The sequence below is a fragment of the Eurypyga helias genome, unplaced genomic scaffold (assembly GCF_000690775.1).
Source record: "Eurypyga helias isolate BGI_N326 unplaced genomic scaffold, ASM69077v1 scaffold35880, whole genome shotgun sequence".
NCBI lineage: Eukaryota > Metazoa > Chordata > Aves > Eurypygiformes > Eurypygidae > Eurypyga > Eurypyga helias.
Window position 1 is genome coordinate 19,404 of NW_010224476.1, and position 21,685 is coordinate 41,088.

The window sequence follows — 21,685 nt, forward strand, 5'->3', positions numbered from 1 at the left end:
CCCTTATAAAAAGCCCCCCCCAGCTTCCTTGTAGCCCCTTCAGGCACTGGAAGGTGCTATAAGGTCTCCCTGGAGCCTTCTCTTCTCCAGGCTGAACAAGCCCAATTCTCTCAGCATTTCTTCCTAGGAGAGGTGCTCCAGCCCTCAGATAAATTCAGTCTGAGTTGAAGCATTTCCCAGTTAATATTCCTCTCCCTTGTCTCTGTCATTTTTATCCTTATTTGCTTCTCCTGAGAAGTTCTTTACACCCAGGTGGAATAGTATCCAACAGGAGAGCTGTTTAATCTTAGTAGAACGACAGCACGAGAAACAGACACCTGAGAATGAGGCTACTGTTTGCAGTCACCTCAGAGATTAATTGAGTCGGTTAATTAGTCATATGCTGGTTTATAGCTTAACACTCTCCTGGTAGTGGGTCATCTCCTCAACATGGTGGAATGAAGAGCAGAAGAACATCTAGCCTATGATCTGAGAAGCTTGAAGTTTTGTTAAAAGAATAGGGTTCCATTCATTTGAAAATCAAACAGAATCTAAATTCTCCAAGCTTTCTCAGAAGATTTGTGGAACTTTGAAAGGCTCGATGAACTTTGCTGCATATCTTGTCACAGTGCTATAAAAAACTCTGATAATCCATGTGCTATTTCGTCCTGGCTGGTGAAGTGTTAAATGGCACCATATTGTATAAATCTGTAATTCCTGTTAGTTTAGGGAGAAAGAAACTGCAGAAAGTCCCAGTGAGCTTTTAAGCTTTGGTGAAAAATAGTTGGAGGTCTTTTCCAGTCCTGCCTGATTAATGATATGAAGCTTAATTTTTTCCTAGTACATTAGTATAAAATTCAGTTTGTTGACTGAAGTCCCAAAGGGTGTAGGAGGATAGCCAGTACTGTGTCATTAAGTATGAATAGAATTGTTTCTGTTAACCTCAGTGAAGACGAAAAAATTATTTTTCTTCCATAGCTCTGTGTGGTTTTGTAAGCGTTACAAGGTGCTATGCATGTTGATACATAAATTTGCATATTTGCCCATAGAAGACTTTTTCTGCTTCTCCAAAGACAACTAGAACATTTGTGCTTGTGTCTTCTTGTGCCTCTATTGTGCTTGGACGACCTTCCAGTATGATAAGCTGTCTTTAAAAGAGTTGCCTGGTCTAGGCTACAGCCTTCAAGAGCGTCAAAGGTCTAATAGTCAGGTAGACTACTGGATAGTGCAATCATAGTAATTGGACTGAAATGTAGAGAAAAGTATAGTGTTTTATCCAGTTCAGAGGTTCTTCTACACACACCTAATGTCAGATGTTTCATAATCAAAGGATCTGAGATAGCTGAAAGTTTCTCTGATGTGGAAGAGGAGAAAGAGTAGCAGGAGTGATCTTAACTCCCAGACAATACTAAATTTATCATGATTTTGAATACATAGCAAATGCTTTTGTGTGCCATGAAGCAAAATAATGAATAAATCTATAGACAAGCTTTTTCATGAGACAAATTGATATCTTTGAGCATTACATTTCAATTTTTCTTTTCATTGTTTACATGAATCGTTTCAAGAGGCCGAGCTAATGACATCTCTTTGAAAAGGTTCTTTAGGGTTTTTTTTATTTAGTGTCCTGCAACTGTGAAATTAGGTTTGAAGTTGTGCCTGAATTTTTTTCTTCTTTTCAATTTAATTTGACAGAAAACCACTCTGCATGGTTCTACTAGTTCCAAATCCAAAATTAATTTTCTGTGTTGTACAGCTGCTATTTGTTCAGTGTTTGGGACTGACAGAGCCATTTAGTTTGGGACCAGAAGTCCCACAACAGCATGGAGTAATAGTGAAGTGTAACAACATTCCAATTAGATTTTTATTCCAATAATTCAGTGTTGGAGATATGTTCCGCTGAAATCCAACAGCTTTCAAATGACAGTGATTTTAACAATTAATTTCAAAATTGGAATTTTATTTCTAGCTTGTTTTTATGCAGAGTAATGTATATGTTGCCCAAATAATAGCAGAAATTGTGGAAAAATAGTATTTTGATACAACTGGATTTTTATTGTCAGGCTGGTGTGCTTACTCTTCTCAGATTATTGAAGTCATGAACACTTCAGTCAGTCACAACCTCTAGTGTTAAACTTCATCCTCTGTTTTTACAGACCTCTTCTTCATCCTCTTGTGTATCTACTTGCACTTTTTTAATTGAATTTTTCTGGATGAAGAATTTTTTTCGGAGCTAAACAGCTCCTCTTTGTCATGTTCAGCAGATATTTCTGGCAGCTTAATTCATGAGGCTTTGTAGAAGCCTTCTGTAGAAGGAAAAGAAGATACCATCCTTGGGATAATCAGTTTCACATGGAAAAGTGGTTGTGCAGGATCAAAGTCTCATTGCAAAAGGGACATTGATGATTTTCCTGATGAGCATTATGTTTGCTACAGAATATGAATTCACACATAGCTTTAGAGGTCTTAAGAGGCAGTACTGTCTGCCGGTTCGAAGACTTGTCATTCTGATGGTGCTCAGAGACTTCATTTGTGACTTTAGAATCTCTGCACTTACTCAGTGTGCCATAAAACTTGGTACCTTTCTGCTTCACCTGAACTTTGTGAAGTTAATACTATTAGGAATTGTTCTTCTAGTACTGAAGACAAAATAAACTGAAGAAAAAATAAGCAAAGAATTTGTCGCTTAAATAGGAACCAACGAGTGTGCCTGTGCTGCTTATATTTCAGACTCAGTGCAAGACTGCCCACGGAATTGTCATGGGAATGGCGAGTGTGTATCCGGTGTCTGCCACTGTTTCCCAGGATTTCACGGAGCAGATTGTGCTAAAGGTATCATTTTCCCTATGTTTACAAATAGCCACAGTGTGTGTTCGTGATGTATGGATCTACAGTGCCTGCTAGTTAGCATGGCTCCAGGCTAGATTCCAATAGATCAATATGCACTTTTTTCCTCAGATCTCTTAGTTAACTGTGATCAGTGGAAGTATTGCTACCTTGCTGATGAGCTTGCATAACTGCAAATTTTTGTGTCCAAGGTAGTCGGCAGAAATGGAAGAAAAAAATTTATGTTCTCTGAAAGTGGATGTATTATCATTAATTCTTTCTGATAATCATTAATTGGTCTGCAACAGAAGACTGATTATCATCATCGATAGCACATAATGTACATGCTAGCTTGGCTGAGCCTTACTTGTAGGCCATAGCATCTTTCTTGCTTATACAATTGGTCTCTGACCAAAGGAAGTTCGCTTTCTTAGGAAAATAAGGACGAGTTGATAAAGTCATAAAATAAACCTTTTCTTGAAGTGTCAGTTGTAAATTTTAACAAGTAAAACTGGAAGAGGCATGATTATCAAGGACTATCTAAAAGACAACTATGGATTTAGACGTGTTTACTAAGTTTTTTCTAAGAGTCTATGATAGCTCTCATAGGGAAAAAAATCATAAAGGAGGGCCTCTTTCGTTTGTACAGCTAGTAGCACATATGTGGTCTAAATCAGTGACTTGGTTGTATTCCCTGCTGTTCCTGAGCATAGCCCCAGCATTTGACAGTTTGCTTTCTCCTTCGTTTGTGTGAGATTGAGGCACACTGTGTCAGTACCACGTGCCTGCCATTGTTTGTTCCACAGGGATAGGGTTGTCCATGTTCAGAGGGGGAAAGCCTGGTGTTCAAAGTGTTTTGCAGTGTTTGAAGGACCTTAGAAATGTTCTCATTTCTTCTTAGACACCTGGTCCAGTCCTGGGGGCAGTTTGTTGTGCCCCACCTCTTTCACTGGCGTAGCACGGGGACATCCGGCCTACCCATGCGTGTCTACGAAATGCTCCTTGAATAGCTGTTATAGCCCTATTGGAGAGAGGCATTTCCATTTTGTGTCTCTAGATTAGGCTCTTGGAGGTGCCTCAGTACAAAAAAACCGCCAGACCCTGAGGACCTTGGAAAGCTAATGATGTTATTTCCGTGCTCATTCAGTACTCGTTTTAAAGAATGCTTCAAATACAGTGTGCATGTTTTTGATTGCCTGAGAAATTAAGACACTTGGCAATATATAGAAGAGCTATCTCTGTATTACAGAGTAAATGGTGTGATAATGTCTGCTATAAATACCCGCTGACAGCTATACGCATTTCTGTGTGTTAACCTGTGAAAGCATGCATGCAGTCACTGTGCTGCACTGCCACTCTTCACCCACATGGCCATTAAATCACCTCATCTGCATTTTGAGTTGTTTACTGAACCTCTGTGTAACACTGTCTTCTATGTTAATGCTAGGAAATACTTCATTCAGGCTCTGTCAGATAATAGCTTTTTTATAGGGTGCTTGTCAAACTCTGTGAGGCTTCTCCTACCTCTCCGTGCATTCCCTCTGCTTCCTGCTTTGTCCTTTTCTGTGTTGTCTCTTGCCCCTCAAAAGCAGAAATGGTTTCTTGGAAGCTTCTTTCAACTCCTTTACTGTTTTCTTGTCAGACATCGTGGTATTTCTAAAGAACAAAGAAGCTTGGAAAACTACATAAAATGACAAAATGGGTGTGTTGACAGGGTTCTCGTGTTTCTGTGCAAGCACAGAGCTGCACATCTTTATACGATGAGACATGCCCAGTCTCTGAGTCAGGGTGTAGGGGCTGAATGCCTCACCCGTTTCACAGGCACTGTCCTCCCTCTTCTCATGTCCACAAATTTTTCTGCTTGCTTGAATGCTGATTATAATCAGCATTTTCGGAAGACAGAAATCAAAATTGGGATTGTATGCATGGTAAAACACAGTAAAATGAGATAGAGAATGAAATCTTTCCAGAATATTATATGTGTGGGCACACGTTTAATATACGTTTACCATAATGTTAAATTTATATTTAACAATAAGTATGGAAGGGTAATGATCTTCTTTCCATCTGATTTTTTTTAATTATGATTTCCCTAGCAACACATCTTTCAATGTCTCAGTTCTCCACTGTAATACAATTTGGGGCCACACTCAAATAGAGGAATGTGGAGAAAATGTGAACAAGCTCCTGTGATGGCTTTTAGAACTTGATTCATGCAAGGACACAGCAGCCTAAGAGTTTCACGTAGGGTGAAACCCAAGTTCGGTAGATCGGAAGCATGGTCCTGTATACCAGTGAATCCTTTGTTACAGACCTGATCTTGAGGGCATCAGAAGCAATGAATCTTGAGAGGAGGCATCTGCAAACTGTTTGCAGACAGCGCGCCCATACTCCCTCTGTTACTTTACTTCATCCGTGTAGTTCTAAAAGGTAAAAATGAAGGAAATGTATGAGAGGCAGCACAGGTTTAATTTCAGATCCATTAGCTCCAGGAAAATTACTAGAAAGAGATGAAATTTTGGCCCAACCCACAGGCTGAAATGCATACCGATTGAAGTGTGGGAAATTTCACCCTCTCAAACATTCTGCCAAATAATGGTGGTGATTTCATAGAATCACAGAATCTTTGGGTTGGAAGGGCCCTTAAAGTCCATCCAGTTCCAACCCCCCTGCCATGGGCAGGGACACCTTGCACTAGCCCAGGTTGCTCCAAGCCTCATCCAGCCTGGCCTTGAACACTTCCAGGGATGGGGCATCCACAGCTTCTCTGGGCAACCTGTCCCATTGCCTCCCCACCCTCTCCGGGAAGAACTTCTTCCTGATATCCAATCTAAACCTCCCCACTTTCAATTTAAACCCATTACCCCTTGTCCTGTCACTACAGGCCCTTGTAAAAAGTCCCCCCCAGCTTCCTTGTAGCCCCTTCAAGCACTGGAAGGCTGTTATAAGGTCTCCCTGGAGCCTTCTCTTCTCCAGGGTGAGCACGCTCAACTTTCTCAGGCTGTTCCCATGGCAGAGGTGCTCCAGCCCTCTGAGCATCTTCGTGGCCTCCTCTGGACTCGTTCCAGCCAGTCGATATCCTTCTTATGTTGAGCGCTCCACAGCTGGACGCAGCACTCCAGGTGGGAGTACTATTTCTCACTCTTATCTGTGGAAAGAAGTTTCTCAGGTAGCCAGTATCAACAGATTTACTGCCTCCTTGCCTAGGCAAGATTTCCTTTGAAACAATTTGGAGTTTAATGTAACTAAGAATTCCATCTGACATACAAAAAACGTAGTGGTAAATATTAATGTCATGTGGATAAAATATGGCATATAAAGAAAAAGAAAGTCTGATAATCAAAAGTTAATTCAGTGGGTGGAGATGTATCCTGATAAAGAAAATGTGTGTAGTTAAAAAGCCAGTGGAAGATTTGCTGTAAATTGAACTGCACTGTGAGTAACCTGTCCACAATTATCTGTAGGAGTTATTGATAGGAAACAATTTTGTGGCCAAGGATCGATTAAAGAATCAGACATGCAGCTATGATTGTGTTATTTTGGTGTGTTGTCACATTTTTATATTCATCTCTGTTTTTCTGTAACCACTATGACATAACCAGCCAAGTATACAAAATGTCCTTCTTTTTTAGTGTTCCCACTGTTACTGTCTGATAAGAGTTTGGTCTTTCAGCTGCCAAGGTCTGTGGTAAATCTGCAAGCAGGCATCCTTCATCGTGTCCTGCTTTTCACCATTTGTAGAGTTCAGTGTTACAGTGAGTTGGGTTCCTAGAGGTGACTCAGAGTTGGCTATATTTTCGTTTCATCGAATCATATATTTGAAGGGCATGCAACTTTTCCACTCCTGTGACAAAAATACTTCCAAAGACACTGTCATATTCTGTTTTGCAAATGTGCTCAGTCTCCTTTAATTTTGCAGTTTATAATACTGGGATTTGCATCATAAGCATATTTAGCTAATCTGAAATGGTGAGACAGCGTTCTGCCCCATGGGATTCCTGCGTTGACATGATGAGCGTAGCCTGCTAAGAGATGGTGTCCGATATGTAAAGGAAGGAAAAAAATCGAGTCAAGTAGCTCATGTCAGCTGCCATGAGGTTGCCATTTAGAGATACTTTTAGTTGATTATGCAATGTAATAAAAAACATGTTTGCTATTTGAATCTAAATGGATTGAAGGCTTTTGGAATTTTTTTAACCAGAAATTTGTACCTTGTTTAATCAGCTGACTTTTTAATCTGATTTTTAAGAACTCTAATGATTCAGAATTATGTTATTCGCAGTTTCTTTTCCTGTTCTCCTTGTGTGGGTTTTTCATTATTTTATTTTCATTCTGTTTGTTTTTGGCTTACTGGCAAAGGACGGCGCCACTTTAATAAGTATAAAAAGAAGGGTAGGTTTTTTCAAATTTCTTTTTATTTCTTTTGCAACATCTATTTAGTTTGCAATAGTTTCTAAGCTGTAAAGTGTAGTCTATCTCTTTTTAAAATTATTCTAATGGATTTGCTGTTTCTGATGATTGCCCACACCACAATAAGAGTTCCTACCACTGCCATTTTCTGTTATGTGTGTACTGTTAATCTCTGTATAAGAATGTAAAAAGACGTCAATTTTTAGGTAAGTAAGGTATAATTGCTAGAAGTAGCAACTCTTGCTTTTTTTCAGTTGTTGTTCAAATTTTAGTTGTTTGAGACTCTTCTTGCTCAGAGGTTATTCAGAGGCTTATTGCTTCTGTAATGTCTTTTCATCCATTTAATACTTTGCTTGAAACTGCTCTCTTAGTGCTGTGTCCACAATGCCCCCAGTGGCATAAGAGGTTCTGGGAGTGATTGCAGGGGGGGAAACATGAATTTTGGAGTGCATCTTGCTGAATAATTCTGTATTCAGTTCATTGTTGTTGAGCACATGGCCCACATGAAATAATACTGCCTGGCATATGCTGTTAGGATATAGGAGTTAATATTTCCTCTCTGTGTGAGTAAGGAAAACGATATTTGCCTTAATTACTTGGGTAGAAAATTTAGGAAGTGGGAAGAGTGCAAACAGACACAAGTTCACTGGACTTGGAAGGGAAAGGTGAGAGGTGGTAATGAATAGCCTCTCCCTTGCCTGTCCTGCACATGTTCATAGCCTGGCTGAAGAGAAGGAGCACATGGTGAGGCAGCACTTCGGGTTTTCCATGGCACAGTCAGACTGGTGGATGTGTTCTTGTAGTATTGGAGTGACTCACTGCAAATCTGTGCCGTAACAGATTATAGATCAAACAAGTGAAATAGGTTGGATTAAACATGGTGGTACCCCAAGCAGATTGATTTGGCAGATAAAAGAGCAGTTGAGGAACAGTAGTATGGGAAAAATGCCATTTTTATGGCATTTTAAAGAGATTGTCATGAGCAATAGTACTTGTTAAAGCTAATATAATGTGATTAGTTATTTACAAGCAAAACAAGTACATAAAAACAATGCCTAACTCCAGGAATTTACCATGTCAATACAGGCTGAAAGGGATGAATGGGAACCAATTGACAGATGTGGAGATAGAAGGAAAAAAATATGGTAGGCAGTCTTATAAACACACTAGCAATGTGACTGTTGTCAGTTTTGGGGGAACACTGTGGTAAGAGACAGTTTTAAAGAGGGAAAATGGGGCAGATAGATAACATCATGTGGATAATGGAGGGCAAATGGGGCCTCCAAAGGAGACAGAGTGTAGGAAAGTGCTCAGAAAGCTCTTTAAATTTCACTTTTGGAAGCATTGTAAATCACAGAGAGGTTGAAGTCAGAATTCCAGCAGTGAGTAGTCTGGGGTGAAACAGGTCTTTAAATGGAGTTGGAGCATGAAGTTCATGTGATAAGGACCTGAAATGGGAAGGAACAGCCACATAGCTGAAGGTGAGATCAACAGATTAACAACATGAGTTTTGCAGCATTCTTGCACACAGACGTGACTGAAGAAGACTGAATTTATCAACGCTGGAGAAAAAGGTGTTGATTTAATGTTGGTTTTATTTGCTGAAAGCTAGGGCAGGAATTCTGACAGAGATGCAATGCAGAACAAATCTGTAAGACACTGTCAAAGCCTGAATGTGAGGGGAGGAAACTGATGAGTCAAAAATAATATCCAGATTATGAACCTGAATGACAGGAAGAACGATGGTATCGTCCACTGTGATAGAGCAAGAATGCAGGGGAGGGATGAGTACTAATGGGTTAGAGAGAAAAGAGAAATTAGAGAAATAACAACTTTATTGGCAAACATTTTATATGTTCATAATCATAGTGTGTCTCATCACTTAAAACGTACTCATTTAAGAAAAAAAAAAGAAAGTGTGCTTTTCTTTGGAAATAGTGCATTCATGACTTATGTGCATCACCCACACATACATCACATCCTCTCTTGCAGCTGACAAAATTCAGCATGCTCAGCTTCTGTCTTAGTATGTCTTTCTGGGTGGGTTTGTTTCTGGGGTTTGTGTGTTTATGAGTATGTGTGTGCCAACTTACGTATGTGCTGCAGCAGCAGCGCAGCCCTGGCGTGTCACTCAAATCTTCTCTCGCAGTGGGTGGAAGCATCGTTTTGATACTTGAACAGACAAGGCTGTCTTTGGCAATGTTCCTCTCCAGCAGTTCCCACTTCTCTGACTCAGTACCTTAAAATGCCTTTGTTATAAATTTTCTTCTCATTTTCCCAGGCTCATATTTTATTATCAGACGTTTTTCATTTCTGGCAAACTGATCGTGTCCTTACTTGCCCTCCCGTGAGTTCTGCATACAGGGCATTGCCTGCCTGTCTGCCCCGGGTTTTCTCTCTTGAAAGGGTTTGCTGCCATTAACTGTGCCTGAAATAATTACAGAATAAATAAATGAACATGTAACCTATTTTGACAATGATTGACAGTCGTTGCCGTCTATCAGCTGCTAGTTTGCCTGCATGAAATGAGATAGTACCTTTGATCCGGTGTCAGGTAGACAAGTAGAGCCAACACGAAATCCACCACTTTAACTCTTTCTAATTGGCAATTTAAACAGGAGCCAAGAACTGAAGGGGTCACAGGCTGAATTTTTTCTGATTGTTAGTGGCCATGGCTCCGAAAGGGGCTCAGGGCACACAGTCAGTACTGCAACAAGGAATAGAATGCAGGGACCATCGTTTCTAGTCTGCAGCTTTCCTCATCAATCCTCATGAACTCAGCTGAGATTAGAGGGAAAAACAGGGGACTGGAGAGTCTGGCCTCCTGAATGCCACAACAGATACCTTGTTAAATTTCTGTTACAGCACAAGTCATTTAGCATCCTCACATTCCACTGCTCTCTAAAAACATGTCCCTGTCCCTGTAGTACGTTGTAGATGAACTGTGAGGATTAGCAGACGTTTGCATGGCACGTGCTATTAGTAACAGGTTGGTGAAATAGGAGCGCTGAGATCACTCCCTAGCCTGCGCCGAGCTAGAAATCGGTGCTTCACATTCTTTGTAGGGGAATATTTATGAAGTTGAAATAAGACCCAGGAGCTACTTTTAGCATTGTGAATATTTGAGAAAACAGGCTTTAAAAATATGGATTCCAACAAGCAAAATATTAACTCATTGTCCTTAAAAGTTTTATGGCTTCTGCTGATTCCAGCATTGAATTCGGGCTTATAAAGAATTTATCTGCAGAAGAGCTTGTCCTGAATAATTTCAAGCTGGAATGCTCCTGTTGTTCAGAAGCACATCCTTCCTTCTGTTTGTTGTAATTGTGCCTTCACAGGGCAGCAAAAATTTTTCTTAATAGATTTATTTAATGTTTTTAATTATAGCCAATACTTCCATTTAGTTTAGTGACTTAATTAGCATTTCTTTTTTATATTAAATCACTAGTAAACACACAGCCAAATTTGTGCCTGTGTATTGCATTGCCCTTTCACATTTCTCAATTCATGTTGCAGTGTATGAAGTTGGAATTATGTATGACTCCTTTTCCCAAAAAGCTTGCAGGAGAGCAGTGCAGCTAAGAAGGTAGATTTATTTCTATAGGAGAAAATTTCGAAGACAAAGATAAAAGGATTTAGAAAAAAATGGGGACTGCTAAGAATTGAGTAATGAAGGAGGAAGGAAATAACAGGAGAAAAGTCGCTAATGCTGCTGCTGGACAAAGCATGATGTGTTAAAAAAAAGTGGGCATGTAAGTAATTATGAGTCTCTGGTTTCTGTGAACCGTAGCGCACCTTGATCTGATCACTCATTACCCAACTGTAGGAATTCAGAGACCAAAGACAGAGCCCCAGACAGTGCTGCAGTTGTGGCCTACAAACTGGAACCAAGTTTTGTTGGCCTACTAAGATGAGGAGGTTTGCTTTGCTTATGTCCAAGATGGAAAGCATATGGAAGCACAGTAAAAAACTTATTAATGGATTTTTCTTCAACAATATTATAGTAATATTTTCATACTTATTAGAAGGAGGATACATTCATTTAATCTCTCTCAGCTGCTTTTGAAGCCTGCTCTATTCTCAGTTACTTCACTATCTTTCTTCCCGTCTTATGCGTGTGCAGCAACAGCACCTCTATTTGCACAAATATTTTCTGTTTCAATGAGATTCCAGTAAATAGGATAGTTCAAAAGTTTCCCAGGGCAGCAAGGAGGTGGACATGCATACAAATAGATGCAGGATTCAAACCATTGTGAAGCTTAAGTTTCTGGCAGGCAAAAAATCTTTCTTCCAGCCTTATAATACTTCTGTTGGTGGCTCTGTGCTCTAACTGTGCTCTGCTGAGCTGAATTGTGCTCACTGTGATGTATGCTTTGTAATTTGTTTTTGTGTTTAATCGGGTAGCTTATTTAATTGTGTTTCAATTTACATTTGATTTTTAGATTGCAGTGTCTCCAAGGACTTGTACTGGTATTTGTTTATTTCATTAAGTTCTAAGAGTTTGTCTTTGCAGTTGTGTCAGGATCTTCTTGCAGTCCTTGCGATGATGGTAAATGTCTTTGAAGCAAGTATGATTAAGTAGTATTGTGACTCACGTTAGAGAAATACAGCTGCTAAGAGATCCTTAGACATTTGCCATCCCTGAATAACAGAAACAGCCCTGACTCAGATTTCAGCATGCATTACCTTTTTCATATCTACATTATATATAGATTTGAACCTGTAATTTAGATTTTTTCCTGCATTTACACCCTATTTGGGTGAGATTAAATTCAGTTAGCTGTCATTCTCCTTCACTTTCTCAAACAAACAAAAAGAATCTAATTCAAATGTAGAAAATGTTTAAATATCTGCAGCCAGTGTGGAACTGTGCAATTAATCATGTTATGATTTAAATCCTTTCTAGTAAATTTAAGAAGGCAAATATTACTAAGTAGAATGAAACCAAAGCAGTCTGGGTTTTAAATACCCTGAATTCTACAGCCTGTGGATGCAGTCCTACATCTGCTGCACTGCTATTTACCCAGAGCTAAACCATTGCCAGAGAAGTAGTAATTTTTACACCATTCACTGGGAGTGGTGTAAAATCTTACCAAAAATATTAGAAGAAATGTCTCATTTCTTAATTTCTTTTTCTAGATGCATAAATGACTTCATGCTGTTAGTGCTTCTCTGTTAGGAATCGCAATACTTAGGTTTGGAAGGACAGTTCTGGTATTTGGTGTTTGTCCTTACTGCTGCTTTTTGTGAGCTTGAAGCATCATCTCTTTGATTCCTGACGGGCTCTTTCTATTGAGATAGCTACTGAAACCTCTGAAATAGTTTAGTTTTCCCATCCTGCTTGGTTTTGCTAGTGATGAAGTTGTCAGGACATACAAATGAAGATCTACATGCTTGTATATGACAGTAGTTGATTTCAACATCTGTTTATTTCCATCTGTTGGTAGAAAGTAAAATTTATTTCTGTGCCTGTTCTTGTAGTTGTATCAACTTAATTGGTTATATCTAACGCAGGAATTTCAAGGCTCTGATTCTGTATTACCAGTTCCCACTGAAAAAAGGATTTTGGATTGCAAGGCAAGGTTTTCAGGAAATTTGTATCCATCATCTGCATTTTTCTCCAATTCCTAGTATCATACAGAGAGTTGAAAAGAATTCTCCTCCCCCTTTATTTTCACAGGCACAAAATATGTGGCAAACTGCTCAGTCACATTCTGCTGTGGTAAAACAGAGGCAGTGTAGTGTTACTTCCGTTTCCTTGAATGCGCTGATGCGTGTGAAAAAGGAGTTGAACTGTGCTGCTCTCTAACGATGTAGAAGATACGGAGGGCCCCAGCTGGATTGGCTGCGAATCAATCTATCGTTTTGCAAATCATCTTGCAACTTCTTGGAGAACTACCTACGGTCTTTCCTTTAACATAGGTAGTGATAGGTGCAGAGCTTCTGCAGGAGTGGAGGGGGGACAAACAGTCTGACAAGGCGGTGAATGCAGAATGTACTGAGGGAGGAAGTCCTCAGGACATTTGAACCTTGGCATAACTAGCTGATATTTCAAGGTCTATCTGAACTCAAGTGTCTTCCTTTGTCTCTGTCTCCAATTTGTAGTTTGCTTTATGCCACTTAAATCTTCTTCTGTTCAACTGGGCTTTGCCAGTAAGACAATGCAGTGGCCTTTTTCTCTCCCCCCTCAGGACTCCAGTATCTTTAGAGAACCAAGACTTGGCTCTTTGTTACTGGCTACCTTTCAGATTGTCTAAGCTCATCTTCAGGCTAGCAGTCATGGAGCTTCAGCCCTTTCAATCCACAGCTAAATTAGTTCCCATGTATCTGACACTTGCTTATTTTTTATTTCCCGTATTCTTACGGACCGCATTGTTATTGTTATTAAAACTATTATAAAGGTGTATTCATGAAGCAATATTTTCTTGTACCAAGTGACCAACCTTAAAGAGATTATTATAAAAACTTGTTGTAGTTCTGGAAATTGCTGCTAGATCGTGTGGGAAGACACTTTCATATTTCTTACATAGATTTTTTGTAATAGCCGTAAGCAAAGCAGTTATCTAATGGAAATAGATACTTTGTAGAATGGTAGAGAAGGGAACAGCAAGTGTTGTCTTTTTGACAGATAAGGTCATGCTGAAGGCAGTGAGAAAAACTGTGACCTTTCTGATAAATTTTGGCCAAAGCAAAAGTTTGCTGAGTGTTCACAAGAATGTAAATATTCATTCTGCAATTAATGCTGTTCAGTCACTTCTGTAAAAATGCTGCCATTTTTTTCTTGTAGAACAGCTTAAGTACTTATCGATTGAGAAGTTCTATAACTCCCAAAATGGAGGCATTCCCATATCTCTACAGGTATTTTAAATGAATTGAATTAATCATAGGCTTAAAAGTCTCTAGTGATCTTCGTTAACTTTCCTGGGTTTAATTAAAACATCTGTGCGCTTTTAATTTATCGATTCATCCAACTCATATGTCATGTTTTTAACACACCCCAGCATGCTCTGCATCATTTTTAACCCACTTTCCACTTAACTAAAGCAATTATATTCACCCCGGATTAATTAAAGCATCCATACTTTAGTGCTTAAGTCAGCGTGTGCTGCTTTCCCCAAATGGTTTCTGAATGTCAGAGATTTGACACACCTGATGGGTTTTTTGTCCTTCTGGAAATTCTTCTGTGAATCTCTTTCTCGCTTACTACTGTGTAGTTTGACAGAGCTAGACAAGGGAGCTCAGTAAGGCTTGACTTTGGGCAGCTGAAGTAAGGATTGCAGGGCATGACTACTATGAAGGGCTGGACATTTCCCCTTAATACTGACGTGATGCCTGCAAGCATACAGTAACTCTACTAGTAACTCATTTGAATTATTTGTGTGTTCTGTAGCCAAAGTAAGCAGTTTCATGACATAACTAATAAAGCATATAATGTCAGTAACAGTTATTCATAGTTGTTTATTCTTCTGCATCTGAGTGAATTTCTAGAAGATGACTTCTGCTTTGAAGAGCGCAAGGTCTTAGAGCAACCTAAAAGATGTTCTAGATCTTCCTAATTGTGACTGTTCTTCAGAACTTTTCAGCCTGATGAAGTTAGAGGTCTCTGCAAAGCAGGCAGTCTAGTCAACCACCATTCTTCTTGACCTTGCAAATATTGTGTTTGTGGGACCTAAAGAACAGATGAGAGAAAATGGGCCTGGATTCATTCAGTCTTCCATTCCAGAATGGTGGTCTTGGGGCTAAGTTTGGTAGGGGTGGGGCAGCTTCTCACCAGGAAAGTAGAATAAAAATAGCATAAACTAGTAAAAGTGAAACAGCATAAACCATGGAGTGGTCTTAGAAGTTATTTCGGATTTTAATATCCGTACACGAACCCCAGTTAAAAATAAAAGGCATGCAGGCAAGTGGTGAAATGTGCATGTAACTGATTAAAACATATAATGTGAAGGAAGGCATTGAAAAAACAGTTGTATTTTAAAACTACAATTAAGAATACTTATATATTTCATGTCTCCTAATTTTTAGAAATATCTTACAGGCAAACACGGTGTAACAAGGGAAGTGATACTTTGTTATATTTCAGTACAGTATTGTTTAAAATAATAATGTATAATCTAGAATTGAATTCCATTTTGAATCAGGTTGTCAGAAATTAACTTCTTAAACAGCTGGGCTGGTTTTCTAAATTGCAGATGTTTGCAACTCTTATGGCTATAGTGGTTTTGTGAATTTTAAGCCTTTTAGAAATTAAGGTTGTTTATATCTAAATAGGTATAACTTTGCCTTGGGAGGCTGGGTCTAGGCAAAAACATGGTTGTAGCTTTTGGAGTGAATACAAAACTATTCAGGGCTTTGGTATACAGTTGTAGTAGGACTTAGCTCTAGCATCAGTAAAATAAGCCTTTACCTGCCTACATCTTAATCTACTTTGTCCATTGAAGTGAAATTAGCATTTGTAGACCAAATGCTACGTATGCATCACCAAGATAAAGGCCACAAAGAGAAAAATACCAGTACACTATTACTATTTTTAGGCATGTGGAACCAAGTGGTTGTAGATAGTGCTGGTTTTGGATCTTTCCTGTATTCCTACTCCAGCTGACCTGGAATGCATTTCTTGGTTTCAGATTAGACTGTCATAAACAGTAATCCATATTCATGATATACTGGCAAAATTTTACATAATCTCTCAGCAGTAGCAGCTTAATCTCTGCTAAACCGAAGTCCAAGTGTGAGCTGTTACAGAGTCTGAATGAATGATTCCCTAGAGGAACTGCCCCCAGAGGTTCACTGGTAAAAACTTTGACCTACACCTCTTCTCAGTACTATTCCTGGTGGTCAGTGAAGCAAAGAACAACTTGATTTCTGTTATGTCAGTGTGTATTTTATTTTTCTATAACTAGGAATTGGTTCAACCCTTTGGACAGGCATATCAAAGCTGCCCAATCTCTAGGTTCAGACGGTTTGGTGGAGAAGATCACAGAATGTTAAAATGGTTGTATTAGAGACTTGAAAAACACTTACTCTGTTTTGTGATACATAAAGACTGCCTTCAGGCTTAGGGACACTAGCCTCACTTGCCCTAATGAGTAGAGGGAAGAATTGTTTGGGCAAAACCAGACTGAAAAAATCTGGAAATTCTTCTTGATGAGAAGACTCAAAATGTGTCCGTATGTTTGGAAGTAGAACCAAGTTTTTGTCTGACCCCAAGCAAACTCTGTGTCAGCTTCAACAAGCACTATGCATGCTTATATTAGAGCAGCTCCTCCACTGTTGGCTCATACTGGTTACAGTACACCAATTGGATCTACAAGTGTGAGACCACATGTACGGAACAGGTGATCCTTCTGCAGGTTTGTGAGTGTGTGCGCTGTCAGGCACATTTCTTTTAATCTGTGTTCTTTAGCTAAAGTTTCATGACTGAAACTCACTTGTTCCTCCTGAACAGGAACATCTAGAGATAAAAATAATCTTTGTTCCTTTTAGGTCTTCTGTGCAATGCAACAAGGGCTGAACATACCTTACATTGGAATATAAATAATGTATCTTCAGAATGGGTTTTTTTCGGAATGTGTTTGTTTGTGTAGAGGTTACATTATGGAAGTAAAGCTGTAATGGCTCAGACCAAAATTCCATTTTGCCCAGGATTTAATCTCTGATGGTGGCATACAGCAGATAGCAGAGGTAGGGTACTTCTGACGCTTCTCCAGTAAATTCTTTTGGTTCTAGAGATAACTTGTGTTAGGTCTTCCTACAGTAGATATGTCTTTGTGTATAGTAGCTTTTCGTGGTTTTTATTCCAAAAATTTGTGTTATAATGCGTTCAGTCAGGGAATGTATTTCCATGAGTTTTAACTTTTCAGATAAACTTGTTAAAATCAGTTGATGGAACACTTACTTAGGATGTAAGGACACTTCAGATGGTGTCCTAGTGCTCTGTTAATGCAGCTTTACACTACCACTTCAACACCCAGTCCTAATTTTCCATACTGCAGATGTTGTGAATAGGCAGCCAGGCTTATCATTTATGCACAACAAGTTGTGTTAAGAAGAATCTTGATTATATGCAAGATTAGGGCTTTACAACCATTATGGGTATGACCATTCTCGTCCTGACTCCAACAGTACCACTCCAGGCTCGATGCAGTTTTGTCCACCCAGAGCAGTGACTCCCCTCACCAACCTGCCGTGAGGATCTCGCCACGAAATTTTGTGTAACGTATATTGAAAAATTTTGACTTGATATGAGGTGACTCCTTACTGCTTGTCTGGGCTCTGAGTAAGCCTGTAGATGGTACAAAGGAAGCTAAGCTTCTTAGGCCCGATTTCAAAATTTACATTTGGATGTAAAAATGAGCTGCTTGCAAAATAAGAGCAATATAAGGGCATTGCTTGTGACCTGCTCCAGGACAGGGAAGCATTGAAAATGCACATTCAAAAACCTTTCAAGTCTGCATATTTTTATGCCCAGAAACTCAAATAGAGAAGTATACCAATTTGTCTATTTTGTGAGGAGGAACAGAAAAAGCTCTGCAGCAGAGAACTGACAGCCTAGATCCTGGTGGTACAGGACTCTCTCTGCCCCAGGGTAATGTTTGCTCTACAGCGAGAGGAACCAAGCCAGAACTCTGACTTCAAATCCTGTTTGGAACTTCAAGTAGCAGGTGAAGGCCTCTCAACCAAGCAGCCGTGTAACTAAACCAAGGTCTGCAACCAGCCTCACATATCCTTTTCTGGTTTCTTGCCATGCTCTGGAACACCTCTGGTGAGTATGTACGTGTGCATACCGTAAGGGTGGGCGAAAGGACTGTGTGCACAGACTGCAGCTGGGATACCTATATGTTCAGTGTCACAGGAAAGAATGGTGGCTTTTGATGCCAGACCATTTGGGCATTATCCCTTACCATCTCCCCTCCTAGTCCATGTGTAACAGGCTGTTTGCAAGTCACCTTTCCTTATGCATCAGGGAATATTAAGGTTACTCCAAAATACCTATCCAAAGATGTTCTTTAGAGAGAGAACTTTTAGAGGGGTGTTTGGCTGGTCTTTCCTGCTCAATTCATGTTCTTAAATGTGTGCAGCCTACAGGACTCAAAGGTCTGTAGTATCCTTTGATCAGCTGAGACACATGTTAAGAACTTAGCCTGGTTTTGTTTAAATACTGGTAAAGGGCAGAACCGCATCACCAAAACCACATTTAGGGTTAAGACCTGTTGTGCTTATTCAAACTTCACTCAGGAGATATACCCCTGTGCTTAACTTGAGTGTGGCCATAACTAGCCCTGGAGACCTCTGTCCACTTTTTGACAGTGCTGGTGTGTGATACACGGTTGTCTTTATGCAACCTGTCTGTCCACAGAAGTGAGATGGAACTTGATTGTTCCTTTCCGTAAACCAACCTTCCTTCACACTCCTTCAACAGACTTCGATATGTCAATTCTGTTGTGGAATAGAGGCCATCCACTTCACATAGGGAAAATAAGCAGTCTTAGATAACAAGAACTCCGGATGACTCAAGTTGCTTGCACATCAATTGATGCTACCTGGATGTAAAATTAGAGTGGACTGTTTTGGGTCTTGCCCCGCAGCAACATGGTCTAGCAAGAGAGTGTAGCAAACTTCTTTTTAGACTGCCTGCTTCTGTTTTTTATGGAAGAACAGTTTGATTCTGTCTCAATTCCTCACTTAGGATGGCCTATAAACCCATAGCAGAAACATTAATGAAGAGCTATTTATTACAGCAGTGACAAGTCAGCTTCTTGTAACCTGTGCTTACTTGCATTCTTGCTCACATGTTTCTCCAGCAATCTTAGTGACACGGCAGTCTTGGAAATGCCAAAATCTGACCGAGAACCGCAGTCATTTTTCTTATTCACAAAGTGATATTCCTGTTATATATATTTTGTAGAATAACCCCAACAGAGGGTTGTAGATTAAACTTTGTGGCTTTAGGTTGCGAGTGTCTTAATCTCAACTGTGTTCATTTCATCCCTGAGGTTAAATGACAGATTCTCTCATTTGTCCAAAGTCAGTTCTGGTGCCACTAACATCTTGGCAGTGCATACTGCAGTGGCAGACCACTGAAGGCAGATTACTGTTCAACTCATACAAGCTTCAAAAGGACAAAATAGATTTATGAACCATAGCTAGACCTCTGACCTGGTAGAAGCACGAGGAAAGAAATTAAAAGCTGTGACACGGCCTTCAGCTTTCCTTGAATTCCTGAAGCAGCATCACAGTGTAAGGGAACACTAAAAAACTATGTTGGGATTTCTGCAGCCCAAGACCCAGAACCATCTAGTAATCTTTCTTATGCTGTGCCAATCTCTAGTGTCCCAGAAGTTGAACCCTGGCAATTCAGGTCAAAAATGGGAGCTAAGAATGGCCTTCCCGTAGAAATGTTCTGCATAGCAGATACACATTTTAGCTGGACCACAATTGCCCATTGCTCTGGGGCAAGGCGAAGGGAGGAGCAATCTTGCAGCAGGTGACCGGCACAGTATCATCTAGCCAGGTCTAGAGTGGTCACATCTGAGCTGCTTGTTGGTTTTCACGTTTTTGTTTTCATTTATTTTAATAATGGATTTATTTCTGCTCAGTACTTCCTCTGCAGAGGACTGTGCTGGTCCATTAGAGTTATTGCCTTTATTTGAGTTTTAACACCAGAGGAGAGGTTTGCAGTCCTTTAAGGTGTTGAGTGCCATGTTGACTCATAAAACAACAAACCAAAAAATGCTATTCCTCACTTGTATCCAGTTTGTAAGTCAACTCTAGCTTTTTGTCTTTATAACTACTTGAACAAATGTGGTTTGTCTGAAGAAATTCCCGCCTGCCACTGATTCATACAGCTTTCCTGGGACCTTTTCTTTCTATGTAGCTTTATCACAGGATGGTGAGGAGGTTGATGGGCAAAAGCAAGCCATATGCTGGCTTGTCCCAGTGCAGTTGGAGAATCCATACTGAGCATCCATTAGTAATGATAACATTGAGTCTGCAACGGGTGGGGAACATGCAGAGAATTTGCATCTATCACTTCCTTCTCTGGTGGACTTGGACAAAGGGACTGCAGGGTTCACCACCACATACAGGAGCTGAGAGCTGCCTTCTTCGAGAGCGAGATATTTTTGTGTTGAGACCCAGGTAAAGGGATAGTGTCTCTACAGTGTGTCAGGGTGTGGAAGGTGGCACCAAGGAACTTGCCACTCGTGATTACACCAGGTCTTCAGGACAAGCTGCCTTCTGATCACTCACCCCCAGATCCTCTACACCATGGCAAGTAAAGAAAGCAAGATTCAAGTGATTACCATGCTTACAGTGATTTGGTAAAATGTATCAATGTCAGCCCAATCGGGACTTTTAATTGCAGTTAAATTGAGAGTTATGGAGCAAGGAATTGTTGTGTCCCCAGGCCTTCATACCTGAAGAGAAGAAGGGGTCTTACTTTGATCCCTTTCTTTATGGTTCACCTATGACTTGCAGTAGCAAGTAGCAGTTAGGCTGTCTAGGCAGTGAAAGCAGTGCGTGCTGATGAACTGAGATAGACTCCACGGTGTAAGGCACGTAGACAGAGGGAATAAGGTAGTCATATGACATACAGGTTGCTACTAGTTCAGTGTGTTTTCTGTCATTGAAGGGTGTTTCATGATGGCATGCAAAAAGATGTAAAATGGGCTGAGTGCAGTATGGACATAAGGGGTGTTTGTACTGTAATTCAGTACAGCTGGTTCAGTACACTTGATTCTGAAACCAGCTGGGAAAAGCAAATCAGGTAGTACTTCAGCAGAAACTTTCCCACTGAACTCAGTAAAGCACTTGTGAACATATGTCACATCTGAATCAGAAAGTTATATTTTATTCTGATTTGTATTATTATTGGAGTAAGAAAGGAAAAGATTGAACAAGTCTCATAGTATGGGAGAACCAGGAATGAAGTAGAATGAAGTCCTATTGTTACCAAACAACAGACAATATGGCCCCAAGTCAGAGGAGGAGTAACAAACCCCCCCAGACTCCAGCATACTGATTTTGTTATTATACTACCGTAGAAAAAAATAGACTAAAAAGGATTATAGGTGTGACATATGGCCCATCAACTTGTAGTCTTAATTGGAAGAATTGTGGGCATTCTAAATTTTAGCGAACAACTCAGGTTATGAATCTGAATACTTTTTGTTCTGGGGTGGGTTTTTGGTTTTGGTTTGGGTTTTGGGGTTTTTTTTTCCCATTTCAGGTAAGAAAATTCTTGGAAAAATCTGTCCTGAAATGTGTTTTTCCAGCAGATCAATGGGAGAGCTAAGATTAATAAGGGTTACAGGACTGAACAGTAGAGAAGTTGTGTAACTGGACAATTACACACTTCTTTGTAGGAAATCAATTACTTAGGTTCTTCTTGATCATTCAGGTTAAAGCGATAATAGAAGCGAGAAGACATTAGGACCTTTTAATGATTAACAGTAGCTTTTGAGTATAT

General features: G+C 39.9%; 1 protein-coding gene across 1 annotated transcript in view; it reads left to right on the forward strand.

The window, feature by feature from the left end:
- LOC104517066 (teneurin-2-like) overlaps positions 1–21,685 on the forward strand; it is a gene marked incomplete at its 5' end in the record, with an annotated part of 37,623 nt that overhangs the window by 8,692 nt on the left and 7,246 nt on the right. The window contains one exon of the mRNA XM_010161615.1: positions 2,710–2,811. Within this exon, the coding sequence (XP_010159917.1) occupies positions 2,710–2,811 (102 nt within the window). The remainder of the gene's footprint in view (positions 1–2,709; positions 2,812–21,685) is intronic.